This window comes from Schistocerca nitens, chromosome 4 (assembly GCF_023898315.1).
Source record: "Schistocerca nitens isolate TAMUIC-IGC-003100 chromosome 4, iqSchNite1.1, whole genome shotgun sequence".
NCBI lineage: Eukaryota > Metazoa > Arthropoda > Insecta > Orthoptera > Acrididae > Schistocerca > Schistocerca nitens.
In genome coordinates, this window is record NC_064617.1 from 515,993,159 (window position 1) to 516,015,540 (window position 22,382).

The 22,382-nt window shown below is 39.0% G+C and overlaps 1 protein-coding gene across 2 annotated transcripts in view; it reads right to left on the bottom strand.

The window, feature by feature from the left end:
- Positions 1-244: 244 nt before the first annotated feature.
- LOC126251918 (N-acetylneuraminate 9-O-acetyltransferase) overlaps positions 245-22,382 on the bottom strand; it is a 270,156-nt gene continuing 248,018 nt past the window's right edge. Inside the window, exons 13-15 of one of the 2 annotated variants that reach the window (XR_007545805.1) lie at positions 18,152-18,368; positions 4,051-5,609; positions 245-3,997 (exon numbers count right to left, since the gene is read on the bottom strand). Coding sequence is in view for 1 of the 2 variants with exons in the window: in XM_049952650.1 (XP_049808607.1) it covers positions 5,265-5,609; positions 18,152-18,368 (562 nt within the window). In the remaining variant the exon portion in view is untranslated. Of the gene's footprint in view, positions 5,610-18,151; positions 18,369-22,382 lie in introns of both variants that reach the window. The other variant, XM_049952650.1, reaches the window with a different exon arrangement.

Here is a 22,382-nt window from a genome sequence, read left to right on the forward strand (position 1 = left end):
ATACATTTTAGAGTCCATCTTTACTGGATTTTTTTCTTTGTTTTGGTCGATATTACCACCTCTGAAAGTTTGTCGGTGGTGTTCTCATTCACCCTATTTGTCATATGGGACATGACTTTTGAAACATCCTGTAAGAAATTTGGCATTTAATGTAATTACAAGAAGTCAGTCTCAGTACTACGAATATTCTTGTTATCTGTCCAAGTTTTCGAGGAATGAAAGAATTACACAGTAATGACAAAAATTAAAACTGTGACATGTCTTTGATTTTATTATCTTTGAAACGTACTTTAAGAAAATTCAAGATATTCTTTACTATTTAAATTTGAAATAAAATTTAGAAAACTGTACAAAAGATACAAAAAATAAAGTTGTTACTCAAACCACTGTATTTTAATAGTGACAAAATTTCAATTTCACAGTACTGCAGGAGCTGAAGGCTGATTTATGAACATGGATTGAATTCAACAACGACAATGTGGCTTACTCAGTGACACTGTACTGCAGAATTGATAATAAAAACAGGTGTAAGAGCATAGCCTCAATGACTATATCAAACCATGCTTTGCCGAGCTTTCAGATGAGGTGCTTCTTCAGAGCTAACTAGTACAGAAAAATAAATATCAAACACACACACACACACACACACACACACACACACACACACACACACACACACACACACACACACACCTCCACTTTATCAGTACTGCAGCCCAGTTGAGGTGCAATGTCAGTACATGATGTTTATTGATTGACTGATTGAAACCCATTCATCTTAGATTGTGTCATCACAAATATATGGGGCTGACGAGAAGAAAACATTAAATACAAAATAAAAAAAATTACACAAAGGAAGCACACTCACAACAACAACATCAACACCATGTTCAGTATTTGCAACAATGAAAGTAAATGTCTAGTCAATGCAGGTAACACAAAAATTCTCCACACATTATGCAAAAAATGATAAAATATGCAGTGGATATGTTTCTATACAAAAATACAGACAATATTAACTAATACATACATAGATTATGACACATAAATATAGACATATTTACTTATTTGGTCCATGCATTTGGTTGTTTATATGCCTGCTGACAATTGAAGTGTATGCTAAGTTGTCATCTTTCCTTCTTCCACTATGTATCACATTTCTTCCACTATGTATCATATTCCCCCAAGGACTTTTCATAACTATATTCAAAGATACCTAATCAATTTACGAACATCACTTGCTAAATAAATTTCATTCTGACAGTAACAAATATATTTATTTCATGATAAATAATAAATGATTGCATTAGGGGGACACATATTAACTATGTATCACATTTATTAATATTTCTGTACATACTGCATTATATACTCTGGCTCATGATTGGTTCACTAACTAACTCTTATTGTTACTATGGCAAAGTGATTGAACAGACATTCTATCTTTTAACAAAACCTAATCAGGAACTTAATGTAGTGTTTGCCTTCTGCTGCAGGGAATATACATAAATAAATGTTTTGTAAGTATCTCCTTTTGTATCAAATACTCTGAATTGTTTTTATTATTATTATCATTCAAGTACATAGTATGCCCAATTGATATCACAGTCATTGGAGAGGTAGTTTTCTGCAAGAATGTTATAAGAATTATTCCTGGCATTTCAATAGATTTGTTTCAAGGTGTACTGAAAAATCTTAATCGCATGGGTACAGTGCCAATCAAATCCAAATACATATGCAAACAATATTGTGCATGTGGCTTTCTGGAACTGTCTCAGATGACGATTAAAATTAGTGAAATTTAAGTGTGCATCTTTGATGTGCCATAAACATTACTTAAATTATAATTTAAGAAATAGAACTACTTGTTAAAAGTTACATTGTGTAAGGCTTTCTTTTTAGTTATTTGCATACAACACATTAAATCACAATTTTTGTCAATTTATTAAACTATTGATCATTTTATCTTTTTATATTTTCCACGAGCATGTACAAAAACATTTAGCACATTGTTTTCTTTTATGTATAAAAGGGTAAAATCAACAAATATAAACAACATGATATTTTGCATATTATAAAGCACAACATTTTATCGATAGAAAAAACTATTATCTGTTCACAAGACAAATCACAAAACATTTACAAATCTCTTCTTGCTGTTACATCTATGACTTTGCTCAGGCAAGCAGTACTGAATACTTACATGAGCTCCAGAGTGTGTTTACACAATGCTAACAAGTGGACATATGTATCTTTATTATTTACAGAATTAATGAAACAACCCTGTACCAATAAAACTGGTGATAGAGTAAACAGAAAAAAGATATTTTTCTATGCTTAAATGGCACTACAATTCAGAATGGGGTGATAGGAACACTGTCTTTTATGAATATGATAAGGTAACTATAAAGCACATATAATTGAAAAAACTCTACAGAGTGTTCCAGAAACTCTAATCTGTCAAATGAAACAATCATTCATGTATAAGACCTTGATAAATTGGCATTAATCTTTTCTAAAGCAAAACAATGTGACACTACAATATTAACGTAAAGACAAAATAAAAAAAAAAGACACTGTATCACTGATTGTGTTTACTCTCACTTTAGAAAGTTGTAGGATAAGTGATAATAGTTTTCCTTGTTTATAAAGAACATACATTGCTTATTTTTAGCTTATATCACTGATAACATCTGTATTAATTCTGTGTTTTTCATGTCTGGATTATGTATCTCTCTCTCTCTCTCTCTCTCTCTCTCTCACACACACACACACACACACACACACACACACACGTGCGCGCACTTGCATGGGGGTGCGTTATGCAACCAATACGGGATACATACACCTTTTCAGCATAAAATACACACTGAATCGACAGCTGTCAGAATAAGGAGTACCAATAATGATGAAGGAAATGACATTGAAAACTGACAATAAAAATAAAAGGGTGTTTGTATCTTATTTGTGTAAAAGGCTATGACAACCACTGTAATTATAATTAGGGAGGCAGGAAGAGCCAAAAATGCAATAATGAATCAAAATAAGAAAATACTGCAGAAACAACATGGTGAACAAACTTTAGCAAATACTTTTGAATAATGAGTATGTTACATTTCAAAATAAATTTAAGAAAATGCTGTATACTATGACTATGTCAGAATGGAATAAATCCTGGTGAAAACAGAATCCAGATCAAGTGTATGGGATGATCACAATGCAAAAAGGATCAGAACTGATGTTTATTCAGAATTGGTAAAGAAGAAAATGTATCTTAACTTACAAGTCTTTCACCAGTCTTTATGCTATCATATTTAACTCGTCTAATATTTTGTTATTTCGTTCTCTCTTGAGAAGAGAGTCTGAGATTCAGTGTGTTTGAACAGCTGAAAATTTTAATTTATTTTCTATTTAAAACATAATATGTTTTATCAGTTGCAATCCTGTCAACCTTCATCCAAATTATTAGAAAATTTTCACCGTTCTAGTCAAATTTATTTCATTTGGTCCCACTTCATCTTCAGCACACTGAGATAAGCAGTTATTCACCCATATATACATAATGTTCTTGGTTTGTATATGTTGAAAAATTTGTTGCTTGGATTTAGCTATCCAGAAACATGTAAAGGAAACTTTATTTAAAGCTTTTACGTACAGTTCCATGCAACTGAAGTGTTCTTATTTTAGTGAATAACTGATTATTATACAGAAATGATTATTGCAGATGTTGAGCAACTCTTATTCTGATCCTTCCTAGCTTTCAGAGACAATACTGGTGAAGGTAACCAGTATTCTACATGCAAATAAGTGAATGCAAAAATGAAGAGAAGACAAAAATTAGTATTTTGTCATCATAAAATATGCTACGTATGTACCAATTTGCAAGGCAACACAACATGAGGTTCAGAATGAAGCACCAAGTGACCCAAAAGTCACACTTTGCTGCTCAGACATTTCAACATAGAGGAGTAGAAAGATTTTTTTAAAGTATACAAGTCTCGGTTGTGCACTGCAGAAAGTGAAAGAATGTTAAAAAGAACTTTTTCTTACAGCAGTTTTCAAATTTGTAAGTTCTTTCTAAATTTGAACAATTCAGAAGTGCATTTTCCCCCTTCCATAACCTTTGTTCATTTAACATTTCTGCAACTGCGTATCTCATTTCACTATTATCACAAGTGTTTGCATGTACTACACAAATAATAAATGTAAATACTGCATGACAAAATCACAGTATAGGCATATAACACACACAGAGTAAGAAAATGACACTTCAAATTAATTAGTAAAAGAAGCACAGTGTAGCAAGGTAGTCTCAGTAACTACTAAAATATTTGTATAATCTAACAATGGAAAACCCAAGATGTTAATAATGATAATATTATGTAAAGGGTAGATTGCTAATTTCCATGCAACGGAGATGCTGAGTCGCAGGTAGGCACAACAAAAAGACTGTCGAACAAGAAAGCTTTTGTCTGAAAAGGTCTTCACTGGAATTAAACACACACACACACACACACACACACACACACACACACACACTCACACACACACACACACACACACACACACAATCGACCACATCTCTGGTTACCAAGGGGAGACAGTATGGCCTTCCCAGCCAGACACTGTGCTTGTGTGTGTGTGTGTGTGTGTGTGTGTGTGTGTGTGTGTGTGTATTTGTCTAATTCTGATGAAGGCCTTTTCACCTGAAAGTTTACTTGTTTGACAGTCTTTGTTGTGCCTATCTGTGGCTCAGCACCTCCACTACATGGTGAGTAGCAATCTATCCTTTTCATAATATTATCATATTCAATCTGACAATGATAAGGACTAAGCTGTCAAGTACACTAAACCCATATATAAAATTGGTAAATATTCACACTGCTCTGAACCAAATTACACAAGATGAGCCACATTATCACATAGAAAAATGGTCCTAACAACAATGAAATGGCAGAGAATTTCATATTTTCCTACTATCACGGAGCACTTTCCAATCCTCCTTTCTTGTTGCCATTTCTGATTTTTACATGTTTAATCCATGTTAAAACAGTAAGAATATTGTAAAAGCTGGCCATTTGATAGCGTATGATAAATTTCATATGAAATTTGAAACATATTTACACTCCACCACACAAGTGAACTTTTATCAAGACAAAGAATCTGTGATATCTAATACAAATTTATGAACACAAAAATACAGCAGTCTTCCTGAGAGTTACTGAAATATCACAATATTCATCAATTACACAGTAAATACAGATTCAAAACATTCCATCATGAATTCCTATTGGAACAAGCACAGCAAGAAAGAGCAACACATTTCGCAATACGAGACGCCAGTCGGCAGGTACAGCATAGGGTGTCAACACACGAGTCAATACATTCACTTCATGAGCCGCACATACAAAGATAAATGAAGTAATGATTAAATTAAGTACAGGATATCCAGGTAAAAGTACAAGCACACCATGTGTATCTGCTGCCAACCATATATGATACTGGCTAATAAACAGCTCCAAAGAAATACGTCCAAACCAAGCAAACAAGCTTGAGTAGCGAGTGCGCAGAGCACCAGATATGTTACGAAGCACTATGTAGCTCACAATCTGCAAAAGAAAGGGGAAAATACATGTAAATGTTCGACCTTTTGTGTAACAGGAAGGAGAAGATTCCAATACAGTTTACTATAACTATATTAAGCACTTTTCTCACATAATAATTCCTAAAATGAATACAGAGATCATTCATTCAATCATTCATTCATTTATTTATTCACTCTGACATTTCTGTCATTGTCATCATCATCTTCAGTCTGGAAACTGGTTTGATGCAGCTCTCCATGCTGCTCTATTCTGTGCAAGCCTCTTCATCTCCAAATAAATACTTCAACCTACACCCATTTGAACCTGCTTATCATATTCGTCTCTGGGTCTTCCTTTACGATTTCTACCTGCCACACTGCCTTCTAATACCACACTGGAAATTCATCAACACTTTAGGATACAGGCATTCCTTCTTTTAATCAAGTTTAATCCAGCTACATTTCATTACTCTTTGTTTTGATTTAATTGATATTAATATTATATACTCATTTCAAGACACTAATTCCTTCTCCAAATTTTTCTTTAGTTTCCTGCAGCGCTTGCTTAATATACAGATTGCGTAACATCAGGGATAGCCTACGGCCCTTTCTCACTCCTGTCTCACCCTGCTTCCCTTTCACGCCCCTCGATTCTTACAGCTGCCATCTGGTTCCTACCCTTTGTCTTTTGTAACTGCTGTCTGGTTTCTGTCTAAGTTGTATGTAACATTTTGCTCCTTGTATAGTATCCCTGCTATTTCAGGATTTCAGAGTGTATTTCACTCAACACTGTCAGGATATTTATCCGAATCTACAAATGCTATAAACATAGGTTACTTTTTCATGCTCCTGTACTTCCCCATAACCAAAACAGATCTTCGCAGAGGTCAGCTTCTACCAGTTTTCCATTTGTATGTAAAGAATGTGTGTCAGTATTTTGCAATCATGACTTATTAAAAGGATAGTTCAGTTATATTCACACCTGTCAGTGCCTGCTTTCTTTGGAATTTTGTGGGTATTTCCCAGATCTCATACAGCTTTCACGCCAGATGTAGTGGTTCTGTCATGAATGGCTCTCGCAAGGGTATCAGTAGTTTTGAGGTTATGTCATCTACTCCAGGAGCCTTGTTTCAACATATGTCTTTCAGTGCTCTCTCTCAGTATACTATTTCCTATTTCATGTTCGTCTACTTCCCCTTCCCTTTTTATAATATTGCTTGTAAGTTCATTTCCCTTGTGAAGAACCTCTATATATTCATTCCACCTTTCAGTTTTCCCATCCTTGCTTGCAAATTTTACTTTTACTCACCATTCGTGTCTACTTATTCATAAATTTTGTTCAATGTTTCTTCTCCTAATTATGATCTGAACTCCTTGCATACACATGGCCAGAAGTGTCTCTCTTTCTTATTCTTCCATTGTGGTTCCCATTCCATGACCCATCATGGCAGTCTCTCCTCTGAAATCCTTTTCATTGTGTATCCACCCACAATAGTTGTTTTCTCCCTCAAAAGTAATAATAAAACTTGTGATCTCAATTTTCTTCCTGATTACTTTGTTTCTGATCCTTTCCCACCTGGATATCCCTGTAAACCATCTCTGTAAGTCCATTTCAGCTTTTCATCAATTGGAATTTAAATGCCATTCTTACGACCCATATATGAAGCTTATTCAGACAGTAAGGTCCAAATCACAGTAGCTAACCTAATGTCTTGCTAACACTAAAAGGTGCATACACACCAACTCCTGGCATGTCTTGCTTGTCAAACAATGCCATTTACATAGCAGCAATGTGCTGTTTACAATGTCAGTTCAAATGCTTAAAACAACTGATCAGCTTGCTGAGGGTGAAAAATGCTCTCAGAGATTCAGTGGAAATTCATCAACACCCAAGTTAGGTGTATGACTGCAATACGATGAATGACTATAAAATGCGTAAGGACAGATGGGGAAAATGTCCATGACAGCCCATGCTCAGGCCAACCATCAGGTCTTTTGGATGTAGACAGACTGTCCATCCACCATTTTGTCCCGACTTTGCACCGAGTGATTTTCACTTGTTCCACAATGTAAAGGAGTTTCTTAGTGGCAAGCACTTCACAACAGATTGTAAGGTGAAAGAAGCAGTTAATGACTGTTTATCCTCACAGGTGGAAGCCGTCTATGACTCAGGGGTACAAAAGCTTGTGGAAACGAATAAAAATAAAAACAGAGAAATGTGGAAGGAATTAAATAGAACCAATTTTTTGAAAAACTGTATGATGCTTTATGCTTTATAAGAAATCTGACCTTACTTTACAAATAACCCTCATAGTATAATGTGTGTGATAATTGTTTTGAAGATTATTTTCTTTTGATCCCTTCCTAATTTGTTGATCCCACCTAACAACATTTAATTTTCCAATAGTGAGCTTTCCAGCATTTACCTTAATTCCCTCAAATTATATACCACCTTGTGCCAGTTTTACTCCTAGATACTTGTACTCTTCCACACATGTAATTGTTCCAATTTCTTCTTCCAGTGTCAAGTCTTAATTTGTTCCTCCTATTACCATGTATTTTCTTTTATTCTTGTTGACTTGAAGGCGCCATTTTTTTTTATTTTCCCTTATTAATTTTCTGGTGATATACTCAATGTCTTCTTCATCTTGTGCCCAAATTAGTTTGTCATCAGCAAACTGTAGTGATTAAATAAAAATTTCATTTCTTGGGATTCCAATACTCTTATTTTTTCTTCCAATTTTCGTACACTACCTCTGTATACACTCCTGGAAATGGAAAAAGGAACACATTGACACCGGTGTGTCAGACCCACCATACTTGCTCCGGACACTGCGAGAGGGCTGTACAAGCAATGATCACACGCACGGCACAGCGGACACACCAGGAACCGCGGTGTTCGCCGTCGAATGGCGCTAGCTGCGCAGCATTTGTGCACCGTCGCCGTCAGTGTCAGCCAGTTTGCCGTGGCATACGGAGCTCCATCGCAGTCTTTAACACTGGTAGCATGCCGCGACAGCGTGGACGTGAACCGTATGTGCAGTTGACGGACTTTGAGCGAGGGCGTATAGTGGGCATGCGGGAGGCCGGGTGGACGTACCGCCGAATTGCTTAACACGTGGGGCGTGGTCTCCACAGTACATCGATGTTGTCGCCAGTGGTCGGCGGAAGGTGCACGTGCCCGTCGACCTGGGATCAGACCGCAGCGACGCACGGATGCACGCCAAGACCGTAGGATCCTACGCAGTGCCGTAGGGGACCGCACCGCCACTTCCCAGCAAATTAGGGACACTGTTGCTCCTGGGGTATCGGCGTAGACCATTCGCAACCGTCTCCATGAAGCTGGGCTACGGTCCCGCACACCGTTAGGCCGTCTTCCGCTCACGCCCCAACATCGTGCAGCCTGCCTCCAGTGGTGTCGCGACAGGCGTGAATGGAGGGACGAATGGAGACGTGTCGTCTTCAGCGATGAGAGTCGCTTCTGCCTTGGTGCCAATGATGGTCGTATGCGTGTTTGGCGCCGTGCAGGTGAGCGCCACAATCAGGACTGCATACGACCGAGGCACACAGGGCCAACACCCGGCATCATGGTGTGGGGAGCGATCTCCTACACTGGCCGTACACCACTGGTGATCGTCGAGGGGACACTGAATAGTGCACGGTACATCCAAACCGTCATCGAACCCATCGTTCTACCATTCCTAGACCGGCAAGGGAACTTGCTGTTCCAACAGGACAATGCACGTCCGCATGTATCCCGTGCCACCCAACGTGCTCTAGAAGGTGTAAGTCAACTACCCTGGCCAGCAAGATCTCCGGATCTGTCCCCCATTGAGCATGTTTGGGTCTGGATGAAGCGTCGTCGCACGTGGTCTGCACGTCCAGCACGAACGCTGGTCCAACTGAGGCGCCAGGTGGAAATGGCATGGCAAGCCGTTCCACAGGACTACATCCAGCATCTCTACGATCGTCTCCATGGGAGAATAGCAGCCTGCATTGCTGCGAAAGGTGGATATACACTGTACTAGTGCCGACATTGTGCATGCTCTGTTGCCTGTGTCTATGTGCCTGTGGTTCTGTCAGTGTGATCATGTGATGTATCTGACCCCAGGAATGTGTCAATAAAGTTTCCCCTTCCTGGGACAATGAATTCACGGTGTTCTTATTTCAATTTCCAGGAGTGTATATTATGTAACGCTTTTATAGCTTTACATCCAGATTACAGAAAGTTTTGTACATTTATTCATTCTGCACAGTTTTCATATCAATTCTGAATTGCTTTAATTAGGACAGAATTAATATGAGATGATTTTCGAGCCTTCCACAAATCACATGAAAGTATTTTATCATCAGCTTTTTATGTGTCTACATATACTAACTGAAGGAGATAATTTTGAGTATTTTGCTTTTCAAGTATTTGTTTACAACAAAATATGTGATCTATCATTTATCTTTCTGTTCTGAAGTCAGCTGTTCCCTGCTATCCATTTCCACAAATTATTTCTCTAAAAAAATTTAAATAATCCTCCTACAAAGCTTGCTAAATATATTAGTCACAGTTATTCCTCTACAGTTCTTACATTCATCTTTCCTTTCTTATGAATTGTTGAGATAAATCCTACTTCTCAGTCTTTTGGGATAGCCTTGCCATTTAAAAATTTTTCAAAAAGGCTACTCAAATGTTCACAAACAGTATCTGTACCATATTTTGATAGTTCAGTTGGTGTTCCTCCAATTCCTGTAGCAGTTCCAGTCTTTAATGTTTTAACTAAATCTTTTACTATTTCTATACCCACAGAAAAGCCTTCATTACTTTCTGATATATCAGTTTCACTATTAACTGTACCCAAAAATTCTTTCCTATTTTCTGTCAACAATTTTTTAAAAATATTTTTCCCAAGAATGAATACTAATACATTTTATTGCTCTGTTTCTTTAGAAATTTTCATCAATATTTTCAATATCCTTCATGCTACTGAGCTGCTTTTTCACAAGTCTTACTTTTTGCTTCCATCACCATTTTTCTAATTTTTGACAATTGCTCTTTTTATTCCATCTTGTCCTGATCATTTAGAATATTCAGCTCTTTCTTAATTTGTATCTCTTTTTCTATATACAAATCAAAATACAATGACTTTTCCCCCACAAAATTAACTGCTTTGCCTAGAACTTCTTCAGCCACCCCGTATAAACTACTAACAATAATCATGCTGTATTAACTTACATAAAGTATAAAAGTAACAACAAATTACAACTGGTGAAAAGTATGAGATCAAAGATAAGCTTTCCACTCTGCTATTTACATACAAAGATATGTTTCAAAAATGACAGGGAAGGTTAAATATAAAAACTTACACTCCTGGAAATTGAAATAAGAACACCGTGAATTCATTGTCCCAGGAAGGGGAAACTTTATTGACACATTCCTGGGGTCAGATACATCACATGATCACACTGACAGAACCACAGGCACATAGACACAGGCAACAGAGCATGCACAATGTCGGCACTAGTACAGTGTATATCCACCTTTCGCAGCAATGCAGGCTGCTATTCTCCCATGGAGACGATCGTAGAGATGCTGGATGTAGTCCTGTGGAACGGCTTGCCATGCCATTTCCACCTGGCGCCTCAGTTGGACCAGCGTTCGTGCTGGACGTGCAGACCGCGTGAGACGACGCTTCATCCAGTCCCAAACATGCTCATTGGGGGACAGATCCGGAGATCTTGCTGGCCAGGGTAGTTGACTTACACCTTCTAGAGCACGTTGGGTGGCACGGGATACATGCGGACGTGCATTGTCCTGTTGGAACTGCAAGTTCCCTTGCCGGTCTAGGAATGGGAGAACGATGGGTTCGATGACTGTTTGGATGTACCGTGCACTATTCAGTGTCCCCTCGACGATCACCAGTGGTGTACGGCCAGTGTAGGAGATCGCTCCCCACACCATGATGCCGGGTGTTGGCCCTGTGTGCCTCGGTCGTATGCAGTCCTGATTGTGGCGCTCACCTGCACGGCGCCAAACACGCATACGACCATCATTGGCACCAAGGCAGAAGCGACTCTCATCGCTGAAGACGACACGTCTCCATTCGTCCCTCCATTCACGCCTGTCGCGACACCACTGGAGGCGGGCTGCACGATGTTGGGGCGTGAGCGGAAGACGGCCTAACGGTGTGCGGGACCGTAGCCCAGCTTCATGGAGACGGTTGCGAATGGTCCTCGCCGATACCCCAGGAGCAACAGTGTCCCTAATTTGCTGGGAAGTGGCGGTGCGGTCCCCTACGGCACTGCGTAGGATCCTACGGTCTTGGCGTGCATCCGTGCGTCGCTGCGGTCCGGTCCCAGGTCGACGGGCACGTGCACCTTCCGCCGACCACTGGTGACAACATCGATGTACTGTGGAGACCTCACGCCCCACGTGTTGAGCAATTCGGCGGTACGTCCACCCGGCCTCCCGCATGCCCACTATACGCCCTCGCTCAAAGTCCGTCAACTGCACATACGGTTCACGTCCACGCTGTCGCGGCATGCTACCAGTGTTAAAGACTGCGATGGAGCTCCGTATGCCACGGCAAACTGGCTGACACTGACGGCGGCGGTGCACAAATGCTGCGCAGCTAGCGCCATTCGACGGCCAACACCGCGGTTCCTGGTGTGTCCGCTGTGCCGTGCGTGTGATCATTGCTTGTACAGCCCTCTCGCAGTGTCCGGAGCAAGTATGGTGGGTCTGACACACCGGTGTCAATGTGTTCTTTTTTCCATTTCCAGGAGTGTATTAGCCATTCTCATGCAATCTAATTCCTGAGGAAAAGAAGACAGCAGCAGAGAATAAATTACAGATGTTGGCATCTGGGACAAGAGACAGAAGTCGTAGCCAATATTCTAGTCCACTCTGTGTTGTAAATAAAAAGTGTGGTGACTATACAAGTGGATACTATACAAGTAATCAAATTATCTGAAGCACACAGGGGGCCAACTTGAGCCTACAAAAAACTGATACTGGAATATGAGGGAACAAAGATATTCAGCATTCTGGACATGACTGCCAATTACCACCAGATATAACTGGATGAGGAAACTTGTCAGTATACAAGGTTTGTATGTGATACAGATGCTACCAATATCAGAGATTTCCGTTTGGTCTGAAGATCCCCACATCAGCTTTTAAAAATTTTGGACAGAGTGCTATGACAGGAAACAGTAAAATTATGTTGTATGTGGATGACATTTTGCCATGACTTTTACTTTATAGCGCATAGAGTAACAACTACTTTTGGTTCTAATAAAAGATAGGCTTGTGCCTATCTTCAGGCGGTTTACGTACATCTCTGTTTAAATCAAAAACAAATTATGTTGTGATGACTAAATAGGTGTAACTGAAACAGCTGGAAGTGGCTAAGCAACATGTGTTGCAAAATATTAATAGTACTTATATAAATGTGGTGTATGCATATCATTTTCACATTAAATTTATCACACTTAGTATCACAAGTGAAGATATTCTTGATAGTGCTGCTGAAGTAGTGCAATCCTTAAATTTGGTAAAAGAAAAAAAAAAAAATTATGCTACCTGTGATTACACTCAATGGCATACATTGACTGGTTAAAAGTATCCAGATACCTCTGTGTAAAGTGGAATTGACCACTAGATGTCATGAGAGCCAGATCTGCCACTATAAAAGGAGACAGGAGCATTGTGTTATTAGCAGAGGAGCACTAACAGCAGAATGTGTCAGTCAGGAGAACTCTGTGACTTCGAACATGGGAAAAAAAAAGGATGAATTCAGCAGAAGAAATCACTCACGAGTCCAAAGTGCTAACAGCAGTCCAGCTACCACAATGATTGTGCATACGGCATTTTTAAAAATAGGATAAAATGGGCAAACAGCTCTTCATAAGCCATATATTTCTGTAGGCAATGCTAAGTGACACTTGCGGTGCTGTAAAGCACAACTGCACTGGACAATGGATGACTGGAAATGAGTGATTTGGAGTAATAAATCAAGCTATGACCTGTGGTAATCCGATGGAAGGGTTTGGGTTTGGCAAATACCAAAGTACGGGAGGAGGTGGTCTTATGGTATGGGGGTAATATTTGTGTTTAGGGTGTAGTCCCTTATTGCATTTAAGAAAACATTAAATGCAGAAGGATATGAACACTTTTTACACCATTGGATACTGTGTATGGTAGAGAAACAGTTCAGAGATGATGATGATGATTGTTTGTATCAGCATGAAAAGCAGCATCTTTCATCTTTGAGCAATGGTTTGAGGACAATAACATTTCTGAAATGGACTGGCTTGCCCAGGGCCCCAACCTGAACCTAATGGAACACTTTCTGGATGTACTAGAATATTGGGTTTACACTACACTCTAGTGTCCAACATCACTACCTTCTTTGGTTTCAGCTCTTGAGAAAGAATGTGTTGCAATTTTTCCTCCGATATTCAGACAGCTTACTGAGTGTCCCTGATATTCAGGCAGCTTACTGAGCGTCCCCAGCAGAGTTCAAGCCGCCATAAAGGCAAAGGATGGACATACTCCATATTAAAGTCCACCAACAGGTGTCTAGATACTTTTAATCAAATGGTGTATAACACAACCTAGCGATCATGGCAGTTATGAGATTTCTTGACACCCACTAACAGGAAACAGCTGAACGCATTTTTTTGGCTTATGGGATACTGCAGATGCTTTGAATGGTTGTGTGTTGCACAGTCTATTGAAGAAGAACTGGGTTTGTGCTGAGGAAGAGAAGAGAACAACTTATTATTTGTTGACAATAAGGTGTTATGTTACCAAATGAACATGTAATGTGAGAGCTGTAAAACTTTGTATTCCTGAACTTGTTAGATTGTTGCATAATGGTACACCCACTACAGTATTGAACAAAATAAATGCCTTGGAAAGTTTTGCCAGGAATGCCTCTTTAATAACACTATGAAGCAAAGAGTTAAAGTACCAAAACCTTGTGCTCCATGTAAAAAAAAAAAAAGGAGAGAGAGAGAGAGAGAGAGAGAGAGAGAGAGAGAGAGAGAGAGAGAGAGGAAGAGACAAGATTTTCATACACTTGGTGCTGACAGAAACTGAAACAGGGGTTGGCCCATGGCACCAATACCTCAGTCTATTGGAGGTGCTATACGAATATTAGTTATTTTGGAGTTGGAGTTATTTGCTAAATGTATAAGACGGCACCCTTTGCAGAAAGCTAGTGGCACAGTTTTTGGAGCCAAGTTGAAGAATTATTATTTCCTGTATGTATGCCTACCCAAAGACTATCAGTGACAACAGGAGTAAATTAACTGGGGAAACAGCTGACTGTAGTATCCAGGGGACTGATACACTTTTCAGAGTGTATTGCCAAGGAAAAGATGGAAATGATGGCAGTACACAAACAGTTTGAAATGAGCTTGCTGCCCCACCCATCAGAACCTTCTGATCAGCAGAGTAATACTGCCACCCTGTCAGCATACACCTTGCAGAAAAAATGCAAATAGACAAGTAACATATGTTTTGTGTTGTTTTTTCTGTCTCAGGAGAATGTAAAACAACATGAGGTGAAGTGCCTGTATTTTCAGTAAAGTATGATATTTCTATGAACATCAAATCTGAAGACATGAAGCAAAACATACAGTTTCTCTAAATAATCCATGATTGAGAAATTTTAGAAGATATATTTCAGATGTGATTGTTCTTGCCCAGGTTTTGGTTTCTATTAAGGAAATTTCATTGATGCACATGCGAGAACTAATTTACTATGTACACTTTTTTGTTTGTTTTAGTTCTTTCAATATTTTTCACTTTCTTGATGTTCAGGAGTTATGTTGAAAGCATTATAAACATTCTGATCACTATGAGTTTCAAGTACAGAATGCATATAATTTCCTATTAAGTGATTTATATAAACTGTATTCCTATTCATAGTATGAAGGTTTACCAGAAGATATGTATTCCTATTGTTTTGTTGTATGACAAGTTGTATCTGATGTGTGTGTGTGTGTGTGTGTGTGTGTGTGTGTGTGGTACGTAAATGTAGATGTAAACCCATGAGTGAGATGGGTTTTGCATTTTTATTCTCTTGCTTATTTTGTCAAACTCTGCCAAAAAATGGGGAGGGTGGGGATGTAAGTATAACACTATGAAATGCACAATCTACCTCATCATTTTATGAACATCAATTAACCATAGTTTCCTATTGCAGGAAGCAAGCACAGGTTGGTTACAGGCACAGGGTGAGAACAAATCATCCCCTATGATTTACATACCTAATTGCCGCATTTTAATTGTAAAGAGAGATAAGGCAGTGTTACAAACACAGCCATCCTGTACAAAATAAGGCTCTGACCGACTATATGAATTTTCAACTAGCTATACCTTAATGCTATAGCCTTCTGCCAAGCCACAGTGGGAAGCTCAAACACTTGAAGTAATCCCACAGCTGGAAGTGCACATTTATACTGTCTTGAATCACAGGCATAAATCCTAACATATTTATTTATCATGTTCTGTTGAAACATGTTAGCCAAAGCTACCTATCAATAGAATGCTGATTAGAAAAAAATTATGAACAAGCAATTAATAAAACAAAAAAGAAGAGTTCATGACTAAATAACATATTACAGGGAAATGTTCTCAACCACTGCAACTCCTGTAGGGCACTTCCTGAATAATCTTGTGTTGGTGTCTGAAGCAAGGGTCTCGTATCATGGAACACCTTTCTCATGTGAGTGTGTGTGCTTTTTATGCCTTCAATATTCTGATAATACTGTTTGATTCTTGCTTTCCATAAAAGATTTAGTTTTGATTTCCAGTGCTACAGAGTGGGCAAAATAAAACTGGTCCGGAAGATATTTATAAAACTGACATGTAATTTATTGTTGTTACTGAACAGGAGAAATCCTCACCACAAAAACACTGGTAACTGTGACTTTGATGCACCAATTAGTTGCTGTCAAATACCTGAACATGCTCTGTCCCAGGTACTTTGCTGTGTCATTACATTTGACTAAGTGATTGGAGCAGATGCATTTAGTGATCAGTTGAACACAACAAAAAATGGAGGTCATGATAAAATGGTATGCATTCCTTGTCTCATGTTATGCAAAAAACAATTCACGGAATACCTGTACAGAACAGTTTGCGCAAGAGTTTGAGGCTTTAAGTGTTTTGCAACAACTCCAGCAAGGTCAGTAATGGAAAACATAGTGGCAAAAATGGCATGAATTAGGTTCTGCAGTGAATAAAAAGTGTAACTACCCAAAGAAGAAATTGAACACCAGAAAGCATTGCTTGAGTGAAAGAAAGCCTGGAACAAAATCTGATGAAGTCTCATTGGCATTCATCTGTGCAAGTGTGAATCAAGAGATTGCCGTTTTGAATTAACATAAAAAATTACCCGCATCTGAATCCATACAAATTTAGTGTTGTGCATGACAAAAGTGTCCAGATGAACTTTTGCATGTTGAGTTCTGCTGGTGGATTCTGAGTGAACTGGAATCTGGACCTTTGGCTCCTCAGTATTCCATTTCTTAGAAGAGACCAGTTTCAGAGCACAGAACATTCATCACATAATATGAATTACTCTAACAATATTTTCAGCAATATGGAGCAACAGCACATACAGCTTCAGCTAAATTGTCCTGAGTGCATGAAGTGTTTGGTGAAGGGAGGACAATCAATAGAGAAAGTGCAATCTCCTGACCATCTCAATCAGCTGCTCTCTTTCCCTTGTGACTGTTACTTGTGGAAAAACTTAAAGGGTCAGTGGTAATCGAGTAATCCTCACACGTTGGAAGAGCTACATATGAACACTGAAAATACTGTAATTGCTATTCCTCAGGCAGAGCTATTACACGTGTCTCTCAGTCTGATAAATTGAGCACAGTGCTGCACTGACATCAATTGTGGCTATTTATAGCATTTTCTGTGATGTTCATTAACAAGGATCAATCCAACATCAATCTTATTATAAATATTTTCTGATCTAGTTTTGTTTTGCCCACGCTATATATATTTAAAATAGTTCCATGGACTGTTATACTGATGAAATTTTCACTCCAACTTTCGTTTATCTTTGAAAACTTACTAAGCCAAACTGTTCACATAATTGTCTTTAATGGCGTGACAGAAGAACATCACTCCTTCACAGTTAGTTGCATGTTTCTTCACTCGTCTATTTATTTTCTACCCCCTGCCCCCTCCCCTAGCCACCCACAACCTGTATCTGCAAACATCACATACATATTTTGCCATTACATTCTGTCTTCAATTAATACATTCAGTGTCAAGTGCTTTTTAAAATGCAGAAATATACATAGCTATATAACAGTATGACATAAATACAAACATTTCTGTTTGAGGAATTCAGTTTTTAACTATACCCGAATTTTCTATAATAATACATTTCTTTAAGTTTGTAAACATTAATGAAAATGTAATACTTTTCAATAAACTATACAAGTTATTATATTTGTTAAGTTAGATTAGAGGCAATAATTTGAAAGTTACTGAAGTAGTAGAATATGATACATGAAAAATAATATACAAAATTTAAGTTTTCTTACGGGCACAAACACTGTGTAGGAATGTATTTCATTGCATTCTTGCTTGTTTCGACACAAAAATGAGAAACAAGCATAACTTCCAAGTCCAATTACAGCACCAAGAGTTGCTGAAAGAGAGATTCCCCGAGAGAAGAGATTGCTGTGATTGTTGTCATCCAACAAATTGTATCGTTGTGACAGCATATACGCTGCAGCAAATACCATTCCATATGATATGCTGTAAAGTATTGTAAAACAAATTACTCTTACTCTTTATTCTATTCGTCTCATTCAAGTATGAAATGTGTGAAGTGTAAGTAAATAAATATTAATACAAATCTTATTCAGTTAGAGGAGAAAACAATGGGGGGAAAAATGAATCAACTTTTAGTCACACTGGAAAAAGGAAAAATAAGAGATAGATGTACCACTGCTAGACAGAATGAGTAATCATTGTGAACTCCATATCAGAACATAGACAAGTTGCAGCAAACTGCAATCTTATTCTAAATGTCTAAAATTTGAATACATTACAAATTAAGTAATTTATTTCACATTACAAGGAAATTAAGGATTAATCTCCTATTACTTGTGAGATCACTGGAGGTGAAGGAGGAACCTGGATTGCGGAAGGAAATTGGTCATATCTTTTTCAAGGTAACCATCCCAAAATTGCCTTAAGTAATTCAGGACTGTGAAAATGTTCCCGAATGCAATTGCAGTGTCTTACCATTACTGCCACCTCACACAATATTATTTTACATTACAGTAGCTGTTCAAATTAATGGCTACCATGATTCTGAAAAGTTGTATTGGAACAAATTATGAACTATCACACTGACTTTAATACTTCAGTGAAATGGTGCATTTTGATTAGATGCACAGATCCTAGCATTAGTTTAATGGCAGTGTCATCTCTAGTCTAATAAAACAAGATTCTACACAGCAAAGAGTTTATTAGCATATATATCAAACAATGGAAAATCCAGAATGGAATGTGAAAATTTTGTGAAAAGGATAGTTGTTGCTCACCAGATAAAGGAGATGCTGACACACACACACACACACACACACACACACACACACACACACACACGACCGCAGTCTCAGACAACTGAAACCACACTGCAAACAGCAGCACCAGTGCACGATGGGAGTGGTGACTGGGTAGGGGTAAGGAGGAGGCTGGGATGGGGAGGGGAAGGGATAGCATGGTGGGGGTGCCAGACGGTGAAGTGCTGCAGGTTAGATGCAGGGCAGAGGAGTCGTGGGGGGGGGGGGGGGGGGGGACAGCGGAAAAGTAGAGAAGTTAAAAGACTGAGTGTGATGGTGGAATGACGCCTGTGTGTGCTGGAATGGGGACAGGGAAGGGGCTGGAGGGGTGAGGACAGTGACTTAATGAAGGTGACAGTTTTTTTTGTTGTGCCTATCTGTGACTCAGCATCTCTGCTATACGGTGAGTAGCAACTTTCCTTTCCGTAATATTGTTAGCATGATATCTGATAAGTGAGCTATCAATTCTAGGATTAACACAAAACATCCATCTTTATATCAAACTGCAATTTAAGATCACCTATGCAGTGTTTTGGCTAAGTGTTCACAACAACAGGTCATCAGTGCCCTATTTTTCAGCACCTTCCTGAATTGCACTAGTTATGTCTTGGCATTCTGGTCATACAAAATTAGGACTGGAAAATACTCCTTAAGCACACAGACAGATTTTTCTTGCACCTTGTTATAGGACAGTTTGGACTCTCCCTGCAGGGTCCTGCTTTGGAACAGAAGTCACTTACTGTTTTGGTGAAGAAGTCATTTATGAATCACTGGTAGTACATGCACATTACAAGAAAACTTCTCAGATCACAAATGTGCCAAAAAGTCAGAAAATCTGTGACTGCTCTTATTTTCTTGGCATTCTACATCTACATCTACATTTATACTCAGAAAGCCACCCAACAGTGTGTGGCAGAGGGCACTTTACATGCCACTGTCATTACCTCCCTTTCCTGTTCCAGTCACGTATGGTTCGCGGGAAGAACGACTGCTGGAAAGCCTCCGTGCATGCTCAAATCTCTCTAATTTTACATTCGTGATCTTCTCGAGAGGTATAAGTAGGGGGAAGCAATATATTCGATACCTCATCCAGAAACGCACCCTCTCGAAACCTAGACAGCAAGCTACACTGCGATGCAGAGCGCCTCTCTTGCAGAGTCTGCCACTTGAGTTTGCTAAACATTTCCGTAACACTATCACACTTACCAAATAACCCTGTAAAAACACGCCGCTCTTCTTTGGATCTTTTCTATCTCCTCTGTCAACCCGACCTGGTACGGATCCCACACTGATGAGCAATACTCAAGTATAGGTCGAACGAGTGTTTTGTAAGCCACCTCTTTTGCTGATGGACTACATTTTCTAAGGACTCTCCCAATGAATCTCAACCTGGCACCCGCCTTACCAACAATTAATTTTATATGATCATTTCACTTCAAATCGTTCCATACGCATACTCCCAGATATTTTACAGAAGTAACTGCTACCAGTGTTTGTTCCGCTATCATATAATCATACAATAAAGGAAATTCTACAACAGATCGATGTCAGAGATATAGGCCTATAGCTTTGTGCATCTGCTCGACGACCCTTCTTGAAAATTGGAACTACCTGTGCTCTTTTCCAATCATTTGGAACCTTCCGTCCCTCTAGAGACGTGTTGCGGTACACGGCTGTTAGATGGGGGGCAAGTTCTTTCGCGTACTCTGTGTAGAATCGAATTGGTATCCCATCAAGTCCAGTGGACTTTCCTCTGTTGAGTGATTTCAGTTGCTTTTCTTTTCTATTCCTTGGACACTTATTTTGATGTCAGCCATTTTTTCGTTCGAGAGAGGATTTAAAGAGGGAACTGCAGTGGGGAACTGCAGTGCTGTCTTCCTCTGTGAAACAGCTTTGGAAAAAGGTATTTCAGCTTTACGCATGTCATCCTCTGTTTCAATGACATTATCATCTCAGAGTGTCTGGATACGCTGTTTCGATCCATTTACTGATTTAATATAAGACCATTACTTCCTACGATTTTCTGTCAAGTCGGTACATAGAATTTTACTTTCGAATTCACTGAACGCTTCACGCATAGCCCTCCTTACGCTAACTTAGACATCGTTTAGCTCCTGTTTGTCTGAGAGGTTTTGGCTGCGTTTAAATTTGCAGTGAAGCTCTCTTTCATTCGCAGTAGTTTCCTAACTTTGTTGTTGAACCACAGTGGGTTTTTCCCATCCCTCACAGTTTTACTCGGCACATACCTGTCTAAAACGCATTTTACGATTGCCTTGATCTTTTTCCATAAACACTCAACATTGTCAGTGTAGGAACAGAAATTTTTGTTTTGATCTGTTAGGTACTCTGAAATCTGCCTCCTATTACTCTTGCTAAACAGATAAACCTTCCTCCCCTTTTTTATATTCCTATTTACTCCCACATTCAGGGATGCTGCAATGGCCTTATGATCACTGATTCCCTGTTCTGCACTTACAGAGTCGATAAGTTCAGGTCTGTTTGTTATCAGTAGGTCCAAGATGTTATCTCCACGAGTTGGTTCTCTGTTTAATTGCTCGAGGTAATTTTCAGATAGTGCACTCAGTATAATGTCACTCAATGCTCTGTCCCTACCACCCGTCCTAAACATCTGAGTGTCCCAGTCTATATCTGGTAAATTGAAATATCCACCTAAGACTATAACACGCTGAGGAAATTTAAGTGAAATGTATTCCAGATTTTCTCTCAGTTGTTCTGCCACTAATGCTGCTGAGTCGGGAGGTCGGTAAAAGGAGCCAATTATTAACCTAGCTCGGTCGTTGAGTATAACCTCCACCCATAATAATTCACAGGAACTATCCACTTCTATTTCACTACAGGATAAACTACTACTAACAGCAACAAACACGCCACCACCGGTTGCTTGCAATCTATATTTCTAAACACCATCTGTGCCTTTGTAAAAATTTCAGCAGAATTTATCTCTGGCTTCATCCAGCTTTCCGTACCTATAATGATTTCAGCTTCGGTGCTTTCTATCAGTGCTTGAAATTCTGGTACTTTAGCAACACAGCTTCGACAGTTTACAATTACAATACCGATTGCTGTTTGGTCCCTGCATGTCCCGAATTTGCCCAACACCCTTTGAGGCTGTTGCCCTTTCTGTACTTGCCCAAGGCCATCTAACCTAAAAGACCGCGCAGTCCACGCCACACAACCC